General features: G+C 43.1%; 1 protein-coding gene across 3 annotated transcripts; it reads right to left on the bottom strand.

Annotated features, from left to right (window-relative positions):
* Positions 1–2,865: 2,865 nt before the first annotated feature.
* Positions 2,866–13,741, bottom strand: C25H5orf24 (chromosome 25 C5orf24 homolog). 3 transcript variants are annotated; one of them, XM_048334402.1, is made up of 3 exons: positions 13,555–13,741; positions 6,527–6,956; positions 2,866–4,580 (listed from the first exon to the last, which is right to left on the bottom strand). In XM_048334402.1, exons 2-3 carry the CDS (start codon positions 6,951–6,953, stop codon positions 4,540–4,542), a joined length of 468 nt encoding a protein of 155 aa, XP_048190359.1. In that variant the 5' UTR covers positions 6,954–6,956; positions 13,555–13,741; the 3' UTR covers positions 2,866–4,539. The 3 variants fall into 3 exon arrangements, with proteins under 3 accessions (XP_048190359.1, XP_048190357.1, XP_048190358.1); XM_048334400.1 differs by lacking the exon at positions 2,866–4,580 and having other exon boundaries at positions 5,248–6,956; positions 13,555–13,739; XM_048334401.1 differs by lacking the exons at positions 2,866–4,580; positions 13,555–13,741 and adding an exon at positions 11,738–12,093 and having other exon boundaries at positions 5,248–6,956.
* Positions 13,742–16,333: the final 2,592 nt, after the last annotated feature.

Raw genomic sequence — 16,333 nt, 5'->3', positions numbered from 1 at the left:
ACACTAGCTGTATGAGTCAGGAATTCACGAGTGGCTTCGTGAGGTGGCTCTGGCTCAGCAATTCCATGCGGTTGCAATCAAGCTAGCTGGGAGCACACACAAGCAGCTGCATACCCCCAGAAACTGCAACATAAGCACTGTAGCCCTTCTATGAAAAACTCCCTCGGTTTAACAGGGAAGATGAGACTAAACCAGAAGATTACAGAAGATGGTCCAAACATACGAGGTAACAACTGAAGGACTTTAGGTACTTTGGGGAATAACAGTCTAAGTTATGCAGTACTGACATTGCAAATGGTGTATGGTCAGTAAACAGGTGACAAAAGAATCCAACTAAAAAACAGTTCAAAGCAGCACATGAAAAACCCCATGGATATCATTTAAGAGAATAAATGGCATGAGAAGGATGTGAGGAAACAGCAGTGAACACATTACTATAGGATTCCTCCTCATACTAGGGTAAGAGCAGTTTGGTCCTCAAAATGAGAAGAGAAACTAAAGAGAAAAAGAGATGCTGTTATAAGAAATGGAAGACAAAGCCAGGCACTGGTAGCTCAGGCTTTGTAATTGTAACAACTCAGGAGCTGAGATCTGAAGATCATGGTTCAAAGCCAGGGTAACAAAGTCAAAGACTCTCCCTGCAATGAACCACCAAAAAGCTACAAACAGAGCTCGGGCTCAAATGGCAGAGCACCAGCCTTGAACAAAAATGCCAAGCAAGGGAGCCCATAGCTCTGAGTTCCAGCCCTAGTACTGGGCACAAAATGAGGAAGGAAAAGTAAATATAAAAAAGAGAGTCCCAGGCTGGGAATATGGCCCAGTGCTCGCTTCATATGCATGAAGCCATGGGTTCGATTTCTCAGTACCACATATATAGAAAAAGCCGCAAGTGGCGCTATGGCTCATGTAATAGAGTGCTAGCCTTGAGCAAAAAGAAGTCAGGGACAGCAGTGCTCAGGCCCTGAGTTTAAGCCCCAGAACTGACCGAAAAAAAAAAAAGAGTCCCTAAACAATTTAAATATTTTATTTTATTTTTTTATTTTTTTGGCCAGTCCTGGGGCTTGGACTCAGGGCCTGAGCACTGTCCCTGGCTTCTTTTTGCTCAAGGCTAGCACTCTGCCACTTGAGCCACAGCGCCCCTTCTGGCCATTTTCTGTTTATGTGGTGCTGGGGAATCGAACCCAGGGCCTCATGTATATGAAGCAAGCGCTCTTGCCACTAGGCCATATCCCCAGCCCAATTTAAATATTTTAAAAACCAAGGAAGGGGGTTAGGAATATGGCCTAGTGGTAGAGTGTTTGCCTTGTATACATGAAGCCCTAGGTTCGATTCTTCAGCACCACATATATAGAAAAGGCCAGAAGTGGAGCTGTGGAGCACTCAAGCTGGCAGAGTGCTGGCCTTGAGCAAAAAGAAGCCAGGGACAGTGCTAAGGCCCTGGAGTTCAAGCCCCAGTACTGGCAAAAAAAGAAAAAAAAAAAAAAAGGAATAAGAGACAAAGGACGACAGTAGGCCATACATCTTTTTTTACAACTTGAAATTTCTCTGTCATGAAGTTCTCAACATTAAAAAAAACACTGCATTGGAGGCCTTGCTCAAGTGACAGACACAAACCAGAACGAGAGAGCCCACTGAGAACATGAAGTTGTGAGATCTAGCCCCAGTACTATCTCAATAAAGTATGAGCCAAGTGTATTTGAATTGTTAAGCCAGAGAGGTCATGCTGAAATTCAGCTTTAGTAGACTATTAGCCTACAATATGTGTCTTTAATAATGGAAATAAAACACATTTGTAAGGATCTGAACTTATAAATACTTAACTATTTAGGGGAGGGGGGGTATACGGTGCTAAAACTCCAGGAAAAATACACAACAATCATAGAAGTTTACTATGAACTATTTTCTTACTCCAAAAATATGTTAAAAATAAAGTAAACTAGCGGACACTGCTAGCTAGCTCACACCAACAATCCTAGGTACTCAGGAGGCTGAGATCACGGTTCAATGCCAGCCAGGGAGAGAGTATGAGAGACTTTTTTTTTCCTTTATTGTCAAAGTGAAGTAAAGAGGGGTTACAGTTTGAGAGACTCTTATATCCAATAAACTACCCAGAAAAAGCTGGAAGTGGCTCTGTGGCTCAAGTGGTAGAGTGCTAGCCTTGAGCAGAGAGAGACTCAGGGATGGTGCCCAGGCCCTTAGTTCAAGCCCCAGGACCAGCAAAAACGTGTGTGTGTGTGTGTAGTAAACAGATGACTGGTTTTAAAGTAATGACTTTATTAATAAATATACATCCATATGATGATGTAGATACAAATCATGAACACTACTCCATTCCCATACACATAATTGCACACGAGTAGCTCAGGTTCATGGACATTAAAACATACACAGTATCTATTCAGACTTTTTACAGCAGAGGACAACGTGCTTATTAGCAGTTAACTGGTCATTATTTTCTTTATAATTAGCTCTGGAAAAAGGAAACTGAAAACAGAACCAAGTAGTCTGATTAAATCACACACTTGTTTTACTATAAGCATTTGAAATTTCCAAAAATGTATACATGGTACATGAGAACTGACATGTCTACTTGGTAAGGACAGGGAAAGGCAAAGGAAATATTGCCATACCTCCCAGAGTGGAAGAGCAAAAATCTTTGTTACAATGAAAACAAACAGATAATAGCTTCTAAACTTCTTATGTCCAAGGAAAAAAAATTGTTTTGAACAACTGCTGTGAATTCTTGTATTTGATGATAAAGGGACTGCAAAATCTCCCTGCATATAAATAGTGACTGTCAGAGTAGCATTTATCATCAATATCCCCTGAATTGCTCTCTTAAAGCTTCTTACAATATAAAGAAGTTTACTTTTTAACTCACACACTGTGATAATTCTTACGCTGGGTGAATCACCCTTTACCTAATAAATGGATTCATATGTGGTTTTCTTTTTGTCTCCCTTAACTCAAAAAAACTACTGCCTCATGGAAATACACATGCAAATTCACACCAACATCAGCTTGGAATGAGTACATATTATTTTGACAGACATTTCTCTTAAAAAGTAAATAAAAATCATGAATTTTCAGTCTAATTGAAACACAGGTTTAAAAAATGCCCCCAATATTAAAAATTAAACCAGATACTGTTTTTGCCAATACACTGTGCCAGTAATTTTTTAGTATCCAGTTCAAAACTCCAAAGATAGTATCAAAACCATCCCATATTAAAGATTACTCAAGGTTATATCTGTCAAAAAGTGGAAATTTATCCATATTAGCTCCTTATTGGTTATAGTAATAGTAATAAATAAGGCATGTCAAAGTATTTTTAAAAGAAAAAAAAAGCAAACTTACTTGAGTAGAAGATCATTTCTGACCGACAGTTTTAATATATAACAGTGAAACCTATTTTGTGAAAAACAGAATTACACAGTATAAAATTAGCAATTTACCTTTCAAGGAAGAATGGAGGGAGGAAAAGGCCAGTTTTCCTCCACTGATTATAGTAAAGTATAGGCAACTGTTTAACATGCTATTTCAGTGTTTATCATGACAAGACACAGTGTTACAAAAGATGCACATTGTAGTCTTTAGATTATGTAGAAGTAGAACTATTTTATACTTTAAGACTTCATGTAATCACTTAGATGTCTTTCTCTTCAGCATGGCACCAGTAAACTGTTCACAAGGAAACAAGGAAGTGGAATCAGGAGATGCGCAGCAGTGTAGGGGTCTAATATTTCAGTAACTGCTCACATGAACAGTAAATCCAGATTTTTAAACGATGTTATCCATTCCCAACTGTAGCCATTCGTTCCTTTTTCCTGGGACAGCTTCTGATAATAAACACTATTATGAACACGCCTCCTTTAGTTGATTTCGTCATCTCATTAACAAGTATACAAAATCCATCATACAACAGTACACCTGTGTTAACTTCTGACACACAGCACAGCACCAGAGTAGATGTGCTGAAGGATTGGGGAGTGGAATGAACATAGGAAAGGATAGAGCGTGTGTTTAACAGAATCAGGAATGAAAATAGGCTGGAAGAGCAATGTTAAATGGACTTACTGTAAAACACAATGTGCAACCCAATTCCTGACAGTGGTGTAAATTAGTCTCCATAGAACATTGAATTAAACACCTGTCTAAGGAACTAGCTTGAAAGACCACTGCTAAGCAGCCAAGTACTGCACATTAGCTTGAAAAATAGCTCAAGGACAGACACAGAAGGAAAGTGAACAGACAAATGCATGAGTAAAAATGCAACATTTGTATGTGCCAGAAGTTATATTGTTCTGAGAAAATTATTACAAGTTTTATATTCTAAGCTTCTGCAAGAAGAAATTCTTGTGTAGCAATTTAGCTGCCAGAATGTTACAACCGGTTATGTAGTCATCCCACATTGCTCTATGGTTTGTGCAAAGCTGTTGTGTTGAGGTCACTGTCTTTTAAGATGCCAGTGCACACAGTCCCCACATACAATACAACCCCTCTTACTGTAAAGAGCAGCATAAAGTCCAGCTCATTGTGTCAGGCATCGCTGGAACACCTGAAGGCTTGCTGCTTTTTTCCTGATAAGAAAGTATGAAATATGACATCCATTTTCAATCAAGAGTCTGCATGAACTAAGAGCAAGCCCATCCAACACAATATGTGCCCTTTTATATTTTTAGTTATTTTTTAAAGCTTTTGGATTCTGCAAAGCTACAGTTTAATCTCAATGGCATTTAAAATTACAACCAATACAAATATTCTAACTTTAAAGTTCAGTGGAATTTTTTCAAATCTGAAGTTTATCATTTTAATTTAGAACAAACTCAAAATGTGTATTAACAAGGACTACATTAAAAAGGAGGGAAGAGCCAGGCTCCAGTGGCTCACACCTGTAATCTTAGCTACTCTGGAGACTGAGATCTGAGGATCCCAGTTTAATGCCACCCAGGGCAGGAAAGTCAATGAGACTCTTTATCTCCTATTAACCATCCAAAAAGCTGAAAGTGGAGCTATAACTCAAGCGATAGAGTGCTAGCCTTGAGGGAAAAAAAAAAAAATAGCTCAGCACCTAGGCCCTGAGTTCAAGCCCCAGGACTAGCACGCGCGCACACACACACACAGATTAGAGAAACTTCCCTCTGTCCTTAACTCTATCTGCATGCCCCATACTTTATTCTGCTTCTTCTCTTGCTTCTAAAGCAAACATTATTGGGGAAAATAAATTGCTTTCGGATGGAAGTGGTCTCAATGGAGCCAGAGTAAGATCTTTAATCACATTAACCAGTATTTTTTTTTTTTTACACATTTCATGCATAGATGGGATTCCTATACTTCTGAGTGTCTGGGCTCTGATGGTCAGGAAATTGCATTCTGTTATACTAGTTTTATAGTCTACCACTCAGTTTGTGTCCTTTGGTAGATAGAAACCTGAAAACACAGTTAAGTGCTAATGCAACAGGTCAATTCTCAGGAAAAGATAAAACAACATTCCAAATAAATGAAAAACATCAATACATGTTTTTAAATATAAAACTTTAAAACTAAGTGTATAGGAAAGGCAAAATAGAGTGACTATAGCTATGTGAAGACTTTAAGAATGTCTCATTTCCTACTAAATATGCTATTCTCAGAATGCACTGCATTTCACCAAAAAATGTTGTGTGCTGTTTTCATAAAATAGTTTTTTGTAAATATGAATTATTTGTAGTGTTTGGTATATATGCTCTTAGACAATTAAAAAATACAACTTATCATTGCTAAAAGCAAATATGAAGTGTTCTTTTAGGAATAATGGTTAAATCAACTAATACAACGTACATCAATAAATTAGAAGCTGCTTAAACTTAGAATACACACACATACACACACGCACTCACACAAAAGTTTTAAATTTCAAACCATACAAATAGCTATGTCCTGTCTCAAGAAAGTAAATGTTAGAGTTACACAGCCATCACCTCAAGAAATCCAAAATCACTACAATACCCTTTTGCTCCAGCAGCTAAAAAAGCCTTAAGATACTATGTCTACTATACTGTAGGCTTGCTTCAAACTAGTAGGTGCAATGGTTTCAGGTGTTTAGCACACAATGCATCGGCCCAAGAGCTGTGAGGAAACCTAAGATGCAACCCTAACTCTGAAGAAAGAGCAGATGATGAAGGGTTGTCTTGTTGAACCTATGTACAAATACAACGCCACACTGCTCATGCCCTGAGTGCATTTGTCAGCTAGTGGCAGCTTCTGAGCAACAGCGGGAGGAAATCAAATAGAGAAACATAACTGTAAAGAAAGCCCAGGCCATGAATTTATGCATGTCAAAATGAAACCAAGAAGCTTTGGGATTCTTCACCCTCTCCTCCTGAGCCAAGCCCTCCTCTCCTCATTCACTCATTGGGCGGTTTGACCTCGCTGCTGGTTTCCTCTACCCCATGAACTGCTCTACCATGCATCATCGGGTAAGGAAAAGCAGCAGTGCCGCAGCCATAACCTAGATCAGCAAGACGAGATAGAGCTTTAATGCTACCTGGAGGTCTCCCTGGGCTGACTTTGTATCCTGCTGCCTTAGTTGTACCCAAAGGTCTGCCTGGACTTGTCTTAAATCCAGCTGCTTTGGTCGTTCCCAGGGGTCTGCCTGTGCTGGTCCGGTATCCTGCTGATTTGGTGGTTCCTGAAGGCCGGCCACGCTTACCAGATCGATTGAGATTTTTCTTTTTCTTTAGTTCGTCTTTTATCTCTATGCTTCTGCCACTTGTAGTCTGCAAATGTGTTTCATTTAATGGGTCTTGCCTCTGACAAACCATTGGTTTGTGGCTGACTGTGTGGCTGTATTTGCTCTGCTGGGAGGCATATATGTCAAACTGATCAGCCGTTCTCATGGCATCTTCACTGAGGCAGGAAGGTTTGCCAGGCCCACAGAATACTGGATTACTGCTGGCAACAGGATGCATCATTTTCTACCAAAAATAAAGACAAATATGCATAAGTATACACAAATATATACTTTTATGACAGCATTCTTCAGGAAGAAAGTCTTCTAACAACTAGGCAGATTACATAAAATTAGGCCAATAGGTATGACTCCAAATTGTTTATAAACAAAAACACAAACCAAATCCCTCTGTACATCACTTGTATAATAACAATTTTAAAAATATGTTTCTAAAAAACACCACCACCAGGGCTGGGGATATGGCCTAGTGGCAAGAGTACTTGCCTTATATGCATGAAGCCCTGGGTTCAATTCCCCAGCACCACATATATAGAAAATGGCCAGAAGTGGCGCTGTGGCTCAAGTGGCAGAGTGCTAGCCTTGAGCAAAAAGAAGCCAGGGACAGTGCTCAGGCTCAGGCCCTGAGTCCAAGCCCCAGGACTGGCAAAAAAAAAAAAAAAAAAAAAAAAACACCACAAACCAGCAGATTCAAGGGTCTCTTGTTTTCTCAGTTTAATTATGGGTAGGGAAAAACATAATATTACTCAAATGTAAAACTAATTTAGTGACCATAATCTTCTCTGATTAGAAAATAGCTTAAGTAGCCGGGCACTGGTGGCACACACCTGTAATCCTAGCTACTCAGGAGGGTAAGATCTGAGAATCACAGTTAGAAGCCAACCCAGGCAGAAAACTCTGTGAGACTCTCATCTCCAAATAAAATACTCAAAAAAGCCAGAAGTGGAGTCATAGCTCAAGTGATAGAGCTATCACTTGAGCAAAAGAAGCTCAGGGATAGTGCCTAGACTGGAGCTCAAGGCACAGGACAGGCATGGAGAAAATGAATGTTAATTTTGCAGACTTTTTTCCTTTTAAATCATTAAACTCCAAAAGGATAACAATAAGAACAAGAACTCTCATTGTCATGATTCTTTTTTCCCGCTTATATACAATTTCTTAGACTGTCTCCATTTGCCTTCTGTATTTCTCGCACATTTACATACACTTCTAACCAGTTTCCACAAAACAGAAACTCCATCATTACTGCAATGCATTATTTATACAGAACCCTGAGTTTATGTTACACTTTACAAAAGCCAGAATGTGCCAAGCAAAGAACACAATCTCTTGCCCAAAGATGCCGACTCCCTTCAAATACTCTTTCCAAATAGAAGGTAATATCAACATGGGCAAAGATTCCTATTACCTAAAATGAGTGAACACCTAAATACTAATGACATACTACAAAACATGATAACAACCATACTAATTAATATTCCTTCCTTCCTTCCTTCCTTCCTTCCTTCCTTCCTTCCTTCCTTCCTTCCTTCCTTCCTTTCTTCCTTCCGTTCCTTTTGTTTGGTGCTGTCCTGGATACTGTCCCTTAGTTTTTTCACTCAAGTCTGGCACTCTAGCATTTGAGCCACAGCTTCACTTCCATCTGCTTGGCAGTTAACTGAAGATAAGAATCTCATGGACTTCCCCTCCTGAGCTTCTTTGAACAGTGATCCTGAGATCTTACCCTACCTGATTACAGGCATGAACCACTGGTGTCCAGTAGTTCTTTTTGCTGCTTGTAAATGAGTTTATAAATTTAGAAAGCAGCGGGGCTGGGGATATGGCCTAGTGGCAAGAGTGCTTGCCTCGTATACATGAGGCCCTGGGTTCAATTCCCCAGCACCACATATACAGAAAACGGCCAGAAGTGGCGCTGTGGCTCAAGTGGCAGAGTGCTAGCCTTAAGCAAAAAGAAGCCAGGGACAGTGCTCAGGCCCTGAGTCCAAGCCCCAGGACTGGCAAAAAAAGAAAAACTAAGTTATTAATAATCACTTCACTAACTGTGATCCTAATTTCGACAAAAAAAAGACACACACAAAATAAGCTCCAAACATAACAGTAGCCTAAAGTTAGTTTCTGAGCATTTCTATTTGCAAGCAATACATTTGGCACTTTACATATTATCTAATTTCAGCCTTGATACATACCTAAAAGAATGCCATGCTATTAGCTCTTTGATACATGTGATTTATTTCTACACTAGCAGAAACTAACTAGGCCCGCTCTAATTTAATAGGAGAATCTAAACTTGTTTCAGAGAAAGACACTGACTTTTAACAACTTACCAGCCAGGCACTGGTGACTCACACCTGTAATCCTAGCTACTCAGAAGGCTGAGATCTGAGGATTGTGGTTTGAAGCCAGCCTGGGCAGGAAAGTCTGTGAGATTCCTGTCTACAATAAACTATTCAGAAAAAGCCAGAAATGGCACTGTGGCTCAAGTGGTAGAGTGCTAACTTTGAGCAAAAGAACCTCAGGAACAATTTCCAGGCAGAGTTCAAGCCCCAGGACCAAAACAACAACAAAAATTCCTAAAAAACTTGCCAGGGCCAGAAACTAGGAAATGGCAAAGCCAAATATGACTACAGGTAATCTGAATTCAGAACTAACAATTTACAATGCACTGTACACCTATACCAGGGATAACCATGTGGGCGTTTGTATAGTATACCGAACACCTGTATCGGGGATAACACTGTACTATACACATATACCAGGGAAAGAAACTGAAGACACCAGGAAGTGGAAGGACCTCCCATGTTCATGGACTGGCAGAATAGCATGAAAATGGCACTGTCTACAGTGGTCATACTGTCTATAAACTCAATGCAATACCCATCAAGATTCCAATGTCAACTGGATGTCACTGGCTCAGTTAGAACTGAGTAGCTCTAACTACTCAGGACTGAAGATCACAGTACAAAGCCAGTCCAAGTCCATGAGACTCTTATTTCCAATTAACTACCAAAAAAAAAAAAAAAAAACCAAAAGCCAGAAATGGAGCTGCAGCTCAAGTGGCACCAACCTTGGGCACAACAGCTCAGAGTCAGTGCCTAGGTCCTGAGTTCAAGTCCTAGGACCAGCACAAGAAAATAAAAAGGCATAGTTGAGTGTTGTGTGGCTCATGCCTGAAACCTCAGCATGCAGTTCAAGGAAGGAGGACCAAGAGTTGGAAGCCAGCCTGGGCTACAGAGCAAGACCCAATATCAAAAAGTAAATAAAACAAAGGCACCCATTTCCAATTCCTTTAACCTCCAGAAATTTATGCTTTGGGTTTGCACTGAATTTTTAGGTTAACTTACTCTTGGCACTGTTCATATTTATTGAGGCCCAACTCTATGTAAGACACTATTCTAAGCAATAGGACACAAAATGGACAAGAATAAAGTTGTGTAGGCCAACAGGCAGACAAGACTTATATAGAACAAGCCCAGACTGTGGGCATTCTACAGGCTTCACATTTCCCCTCCATGACAAGCAGAGTATCCTGCTTATTCAGTAATGGATTAACAGAAGAAACAGGTAATTTTCTGTGACAATTACTATGTAAACAGGTAATACAAGGAAACTAATAAACCTTTCCTACTTTCAACCTTTTGTTGTGTTTGTGCCAGTCAGTACAGGGCCTTGCACTCTAGCTTAGCTTTTCATTCAAGTCTAGTGTTCTAAGGCGTGAGCTACATCTCCACTTCTGGCTTTTACTAATTGAGATGAGTCTCTCAGGTGTGACTACCAGGCTAGCATCAAACCTTGATCCTTATATCTCAGCCATCTGAGTAGCTGCAATTATAAGCAAAAGCCACCAACATTTGGCTTTCCAGTTCTAAAATAGGAAATAGGCACTATTAGACCCGTAGGTACATTATTATCCTATATTTATATGCATTATTTATTTTTCAGTATTTACATAATACATAAGCATTAACACTGTGCTTTATAATGCTTCCTCTACATCTCCAGGGGTTGCCAGCTATTTATTTTTTTCTACGTAGCCCAGATTGACTTCTCTCATCAGCCTTGCTAATAGCTGCAATTATAGGCATGTGCCACCACACTCAGCTACAAAGCTCACTGGAAGTATTTAGGCCAAATTTCTTAAGGATGTTAGAATGTAGCCAGGCACCAGTGGCTCAAGGTTTGAAGCTAGCCTGGCAGGCAAACCTGAGGGAATCATCTCAATAACAACTTAGGAAGCTGAGAGCTAATAATCACAATTTCAAGCCAGCCTGAGCAGGAAAGTTTGAGTTTCTTATCTCCAATTAACCAGGAAAAAGCTGGAAGGGGAGCTATAGTTTTTTGGTTTTTTTTTTTTTTTTTGGCCAGTCCTGGGCCTTGGACTCAGGGCCTGAGCACTGTCCCTGGCTTCTTTTTGCTTAAGGCTAGCACTCTGCCACTTGAGCCACAGCGCCGCTTCTGGCCGTTTTCTGTATGTGTGGTGCTGGGGAATCAAACCTAGGGCCTCGTGTATCCGAGGCAGGCACTCTTGCCACTAGGCTATATCCCCAGGCCCTAGGGAGCTATAGTTTAAACTTCATTCTTGAGCGAATAAGCTAAGGAACAGTGCATAGGACCTGAATTCAAGCCCCAATACCAACACATACACACAAAATTATCTTTTAAGTTAGGTAACAGTGCTACCTGTAATTTTAATTATTGAGGAGGCTGAGATCTGAAGATTGTGGTTCAAAGCAAGCCAAGGTAGAAAAGCCCATGATACTCTTATCTCCAATTAACCACCAAAAACCAGAAGTGGAGCTGATGCTCAAGGGGTAGAGCACCATTCTTGAATGACAAAGAAGGAAGCGTACCCTGGTATCAACAGGGTCCTAGTACATCAAGCCTTATAGCATGTGCCTGCCACACACACACACACACACACACACACACACACACACACACCAAGAACTCAAAAGTGTTGAGTTCAAACCTTGCACACAAAAAAAATAATAATCCTTTAAAATGGCTAACTGTAGCCAGGCCCGATGGTACAAGCTACCCAGAGACATGAGGATTACAGTTTAAGTCCAGCCTAGACAAAACTTAACTCCACCCCTCCAACTCAGGAAACAAGGACATGGTGCAGCAGTTCTGTAATTCGGCTCTCCAGACATGTAGTTAATAGGTGATGTTGGTGCCATCTAAGCAAAAATCAAAACAAACAAAAAACCAAACTAGCCCAAAAGTAAAGCTGAAAAAGACTGGGAGTTGTATATGGCACAAGTGGTAGAGCACCTGTTTAGAAAGGTGGAGACAGAGTTCAACCCTCAGTACCACAATCACTAAAAGCTGAAAGTAGTTTACTAAAAATTTCCATATATTTTTAAATGTGTGGTGTGTGTCTGTGTATCTGGGGCTTGAACTTAGGGTGTAGGTGTTGTCCCTGAGCTTTTGTGCTCAAGGATAGTAGCTCTAGCACTGGAGCCACAGCTCCCCTTCCAGCTGGTTTTGGTGCTTAACTGGAGATGAGTCTCACCGTCTTGACTGCCCTGGTTGGCTTCAAACAGTACTCCTCAGATCTCAGCCTCCTGAATAGCCAGGATTACAGGTGTGAGCCGCCGGAGCTGTGCTATTTTTAAGTTTTAAAGCAAATATTAAAAGTTGCCCTCCCTGTAAGTTGTTTTAATTGTGCGCGTGAAGTTCTGAAGTCTTTTCAGTGTGCTGTTCTTTATGCAGTAATTTGTTTCTCCTCATCTTTTAGTTAATTTCTGTTTAGCAGTAGTGAAGTTTGGACTGGTTTCCTAATGCTAGGCAGGCGCTCTACCACTTGAGTCAAGCACCCAGCCCTCTCTCCTCTTCGTTTTTCTTTTTGGTTGTGGGGCTTGAACTCTGTCGCTACCTCTGAGCTCTAAAGCTCAAGGCTGGTGCTCTACCACATGAGCCACAGCGCCACTTCCGGTTTTCTGGAAGTTAATTGTCGGTAAGAGTCTCACGGACTTTCCTGCCCCAGCTGGCTTTGAGAGCTGGCTGGGAGCCGTGATCCTCAGATCTCGGCCTCCTGATTAGCCAGGATTACAGGCGTGAGCCACCAGGGGCGCGGCTCTTCCCTTATCTTGACTATCATCACTGCCAAGAGAAAGAACTACTTTTAGTAACTTCTCTCAGGAAGCCCGTGAACCTAAGGAAAACCTCTGAGAAACTCAAGCGCCAAGCATCGCTCAGTTCGCAGAGTCCCATCAAGACACTGGCCGAAACGACTGTGTATTACACGATATCACAATGCTCAATTATTAAGTGTCCGATGGCGACCCACCTGAATCTCTCTGCAAGTCTAGCTAGCCCAGGCCACCGAAGTTCGGACTGCAGACGGAACAAAAATAACGGCTTCCTTTGTCTGGCGGCCCCAGCTGTGCCTCCAGCCCCCGCCCCGCTTCCTCATAACCTAAGACTTTCCCAAAGCTCCATTACCTGCGGTGCGGCGGAAAAGCCGCTGGCGCCCCACGGGCAGCAGCAAGTTTGCAGAAGCAGCGCGCGCTCACGCCGGGGAGGAGGCGCACGCTCCCGCCCCGCGCCGAGACCCGGACCCGCCCGCGCCGAGCCCGTCGGCCCCCAGACCCGAGCCCCGGCGAGGAAACCAGCAGCAGATATAAAAAAGAAAAGGAGTCCTCCTCCATGATGGCCGGCCCCGGGCACCGCGCTGTCCCCGGCCAGCAGGCGGGATCCGCGCCACCCCCCCCCACACCCCCCACCCCTTCCTCGTGCCCGGGCCCCGGCCTCACAGCCTCCCCACCGGGCGCCGACGCAGCCACCCCGCCCCGGCCCGCCCCGGCGGCCCCGCGCGCGCCCACCTCGGCCGCTCGTCGCCCGGCCCCTCAGCGCGTCCAGCGGCGGCCCATCGGCTGGGAAGCCCCGGTACGGCCGCCTCCGCTCGGGGGGTAACCGCTCAGAGCAGAAGGGCAGGAAGCGGAGGGCGGCGGCGAGGCCCACGCCGGTGTCCAGCTCCGGTCGCAGTCACGGCGCGTCCGCCGGGCCTGGCCGCAGGAGGAAGAGACCAGCGCGGCCCGTAGGGGCGAGAAGCGGCGTGCGCGAGCTCGCGAGGGCCGCGCACGCACACGCACGCATGTCCCACTCATCGCGAGATCGCGTCACGCCCACGGGACCAGTTCCCGCGCTTTGGTGGCAGCTGCGCCTGCGCGGCCTTTGCCGAGACTCGGGTCCTGCAGTGTAGTCTATCCGCAGATCCGTCCCCGCCTCCCCCTAGGCTTGAGATGTTGGAAACTGTTCACCCCATTTCTCAGAATACCGATTTAATAATGGAGTCGAGACTTGAACTCTGCGATCTTGTTTACAAAAGCATTATTCATGATCTAGGCGATTTTCAACATAAAGGGGCCCAAGCGCCCCTCTGGTTCATGGTTGGTTGTGAAACTGGTTTCAGGATCCAGACCCAAATTCCCCAGACTCCACATGTCTGGTCCGGTCACTCGCCCCTCACTTAATAAAGAGCAATTAATGGTGAGGACAGAGAAAGGTGTACTGAACAGCCTGGGAAGACAGCACTTCCGTTCTTCTGCTTTAGACACAAGAATTGAGACAGGGAGGAAAAGGTGTGCAGTTATGCGGCCCCAGTGGTCAACCTGTTGTGAGGGAAGACGGTTATTCTCATCTCCTGAGGGGCAACCTAGTGCCCATCAGATGATCTCTACTGATCCGGTTGTAAGCCTTACCGTTATAGGCAATCACCCTCATTTGGAAGGGAGAAGGGAGGCATTGTCTTTAAAGGCTCTATTGTTTTGTTCTAGGAATGTATAACATCTATTTGATGGCTTTTTCTTTATTGTCAAAGTGTGATACAGAGGGGTTACAGATTCATATGGAAGGCAGTGAGTACATTTCCTGTTGTACTTGTTACCTCTTCCCTCATTTCCTCCCTTCCCCCTTCTCTCCCCCCAAGAGTTGTGCAGTTGGTTTACACCAAATGGTTTTGTAAGTGTTGCTTTCTGAATGGTTTGTCTTTTTGTTCTTTGTCTCTGGATTTTGGTATCCCCTCTCCCTCCCTCAGTTCTATTACCCGAATAAACAGTATCCAGGGTACTTGGATGTAATACAGTAGTAGCGAGGGTACATCCACAGGAAGGGAGTACAAGAGAAGCAAAACTGGGACTGGGGATATGGCCTAGTGGCAAGAGTGCTTGCCTCGTATACATGAAGCCCTGGGTTCGATTCCCCAGCACCACATACATAGAAAACGGCCAGAAGTGGTGCTGTGGTTCAAGTGGCAGAGTGCTAGCCTTGAGCAAAAAGAAGCCAGGGACAGTGCTCAGGCCCTGAGTCCAAGGCCCAGGACTGGCAAAAAAAAAAAAAAAAAGAGAGAGAGAGAGAGAAGCAAAACTAAACAAGCCACTCAAACAGACAAGGAGAGAAAAAAAGTAATGACAAGTTCACATGCCATGTTGAGAATAATTACAACAGTGGTATAACTCTTGTTTCCGTAACGTGTTCATTTCACTTGGCATCTTCTTATGTGGCCATATGGGTGTAGCTATTGGGGTATTTTGGTCTTCTATCATGACTGGCCTAATCCTATACTAGCTATTCCCTATGAGGGACACCATAGGGTTTATGTTTCTTTGGGTCTGGGTCACTTCACTTAGTATGATTTTTTCCAAAACAATCAAAGAACCAACAGCCCTCTCAACAAATGGGCTAAAGACCTAAAAAGAGACTTCTCTGAAGAGGAAATAAGAATAGCCAAGAGTCACATGATAAAGTGCTCTACATCACTAGCCATAAAAGAAATACAAATCAAAACAACACTGAGATTCCACCTCACCCCAGTAAGAATGTCTATTATCAGGAAATCTAATAACAACAAATGCTGGAGAGGATGTGGCCAAAAGGGAACTCTACTACATTGTTGGGGGGAATGCAAACTTGTTCAACCCCTCTGGAAAGTAGTGTGGAGGTTCCTAAGAAGGTTAAACATAGAGCCCCCCTATGACCCAGCAGCCCCACTTTTGGGCATCTACCCAAAAGACTACAAGCAAGACCACACTAAAGCCACGAGCACAACTATGTTCACCGCAGCACAACTGGTCATCGCTAAAACATGGAACCAACCTAGATGCCCCTCAGTAGATGAGTGGATCAGGAAAATGTGGTACATATACACAATGGAATTCTATGCCTCCATCAGAAGGAATGACATTGCCTCATTCATAAGGAAATGGAAGGACTTGGAAAAAATCATACTAAGTGACCCAGAATCAAAGAATCATAAACCCTATGGTGTCCCTCTGTTTCTTAGTAGTTTTAGTCCCTTGTCACAAAGATGTAATTCAGTCCTATCCTCCTGGAACCCAAAGGTGATCACAAAGTAACTGGGGAAAGGACTTAATACAAAATGAGGCAGGTATCGATACCCAAGCTTCCTTCCCCCTTTTAGTTACTATGTGAGCCTAAGTAAGGAGTCAGTGCTGTTCAACTAAAAGGTGGTGTTTTTGCTGGTCCTGGGGCTTGAACTCAAGGCTTGTGCATTGTTCATGAGCCTTTCTGCTCAGGGATAATACTCTACCACTTGAGCCACAGTCCCTTTTCTGACTTTTTGCTGGTCAAACTGGAGACAAG

Source organism: Perognathus longimembris, chromosome 25, assembly GCF_023159225.1.
Source record: "Perognathus longimembris pacificus isolate PPM17 chromosome 25, ASM2315922v1, whole genome shotgun sequence".
Lineage (NCBI taxonomy): Eukaryota > Metazoa > Chordata > Mammalia > Rodentia > Heteromyidae > Perognathus > Perognathus longimembris.
This window is presented reverse-complemented; position numbering and strand designations above follow the sequence as displayed.

Coding starts and splice junctions, on each gene's coding strand:
- C25H5orf24 (XM_048334400.1), bottom strand. CDS start 6,953: ATGATGCATCCTGTTGCCAGCAGTAATCCAGTATTCTGTGGGCCTGGC.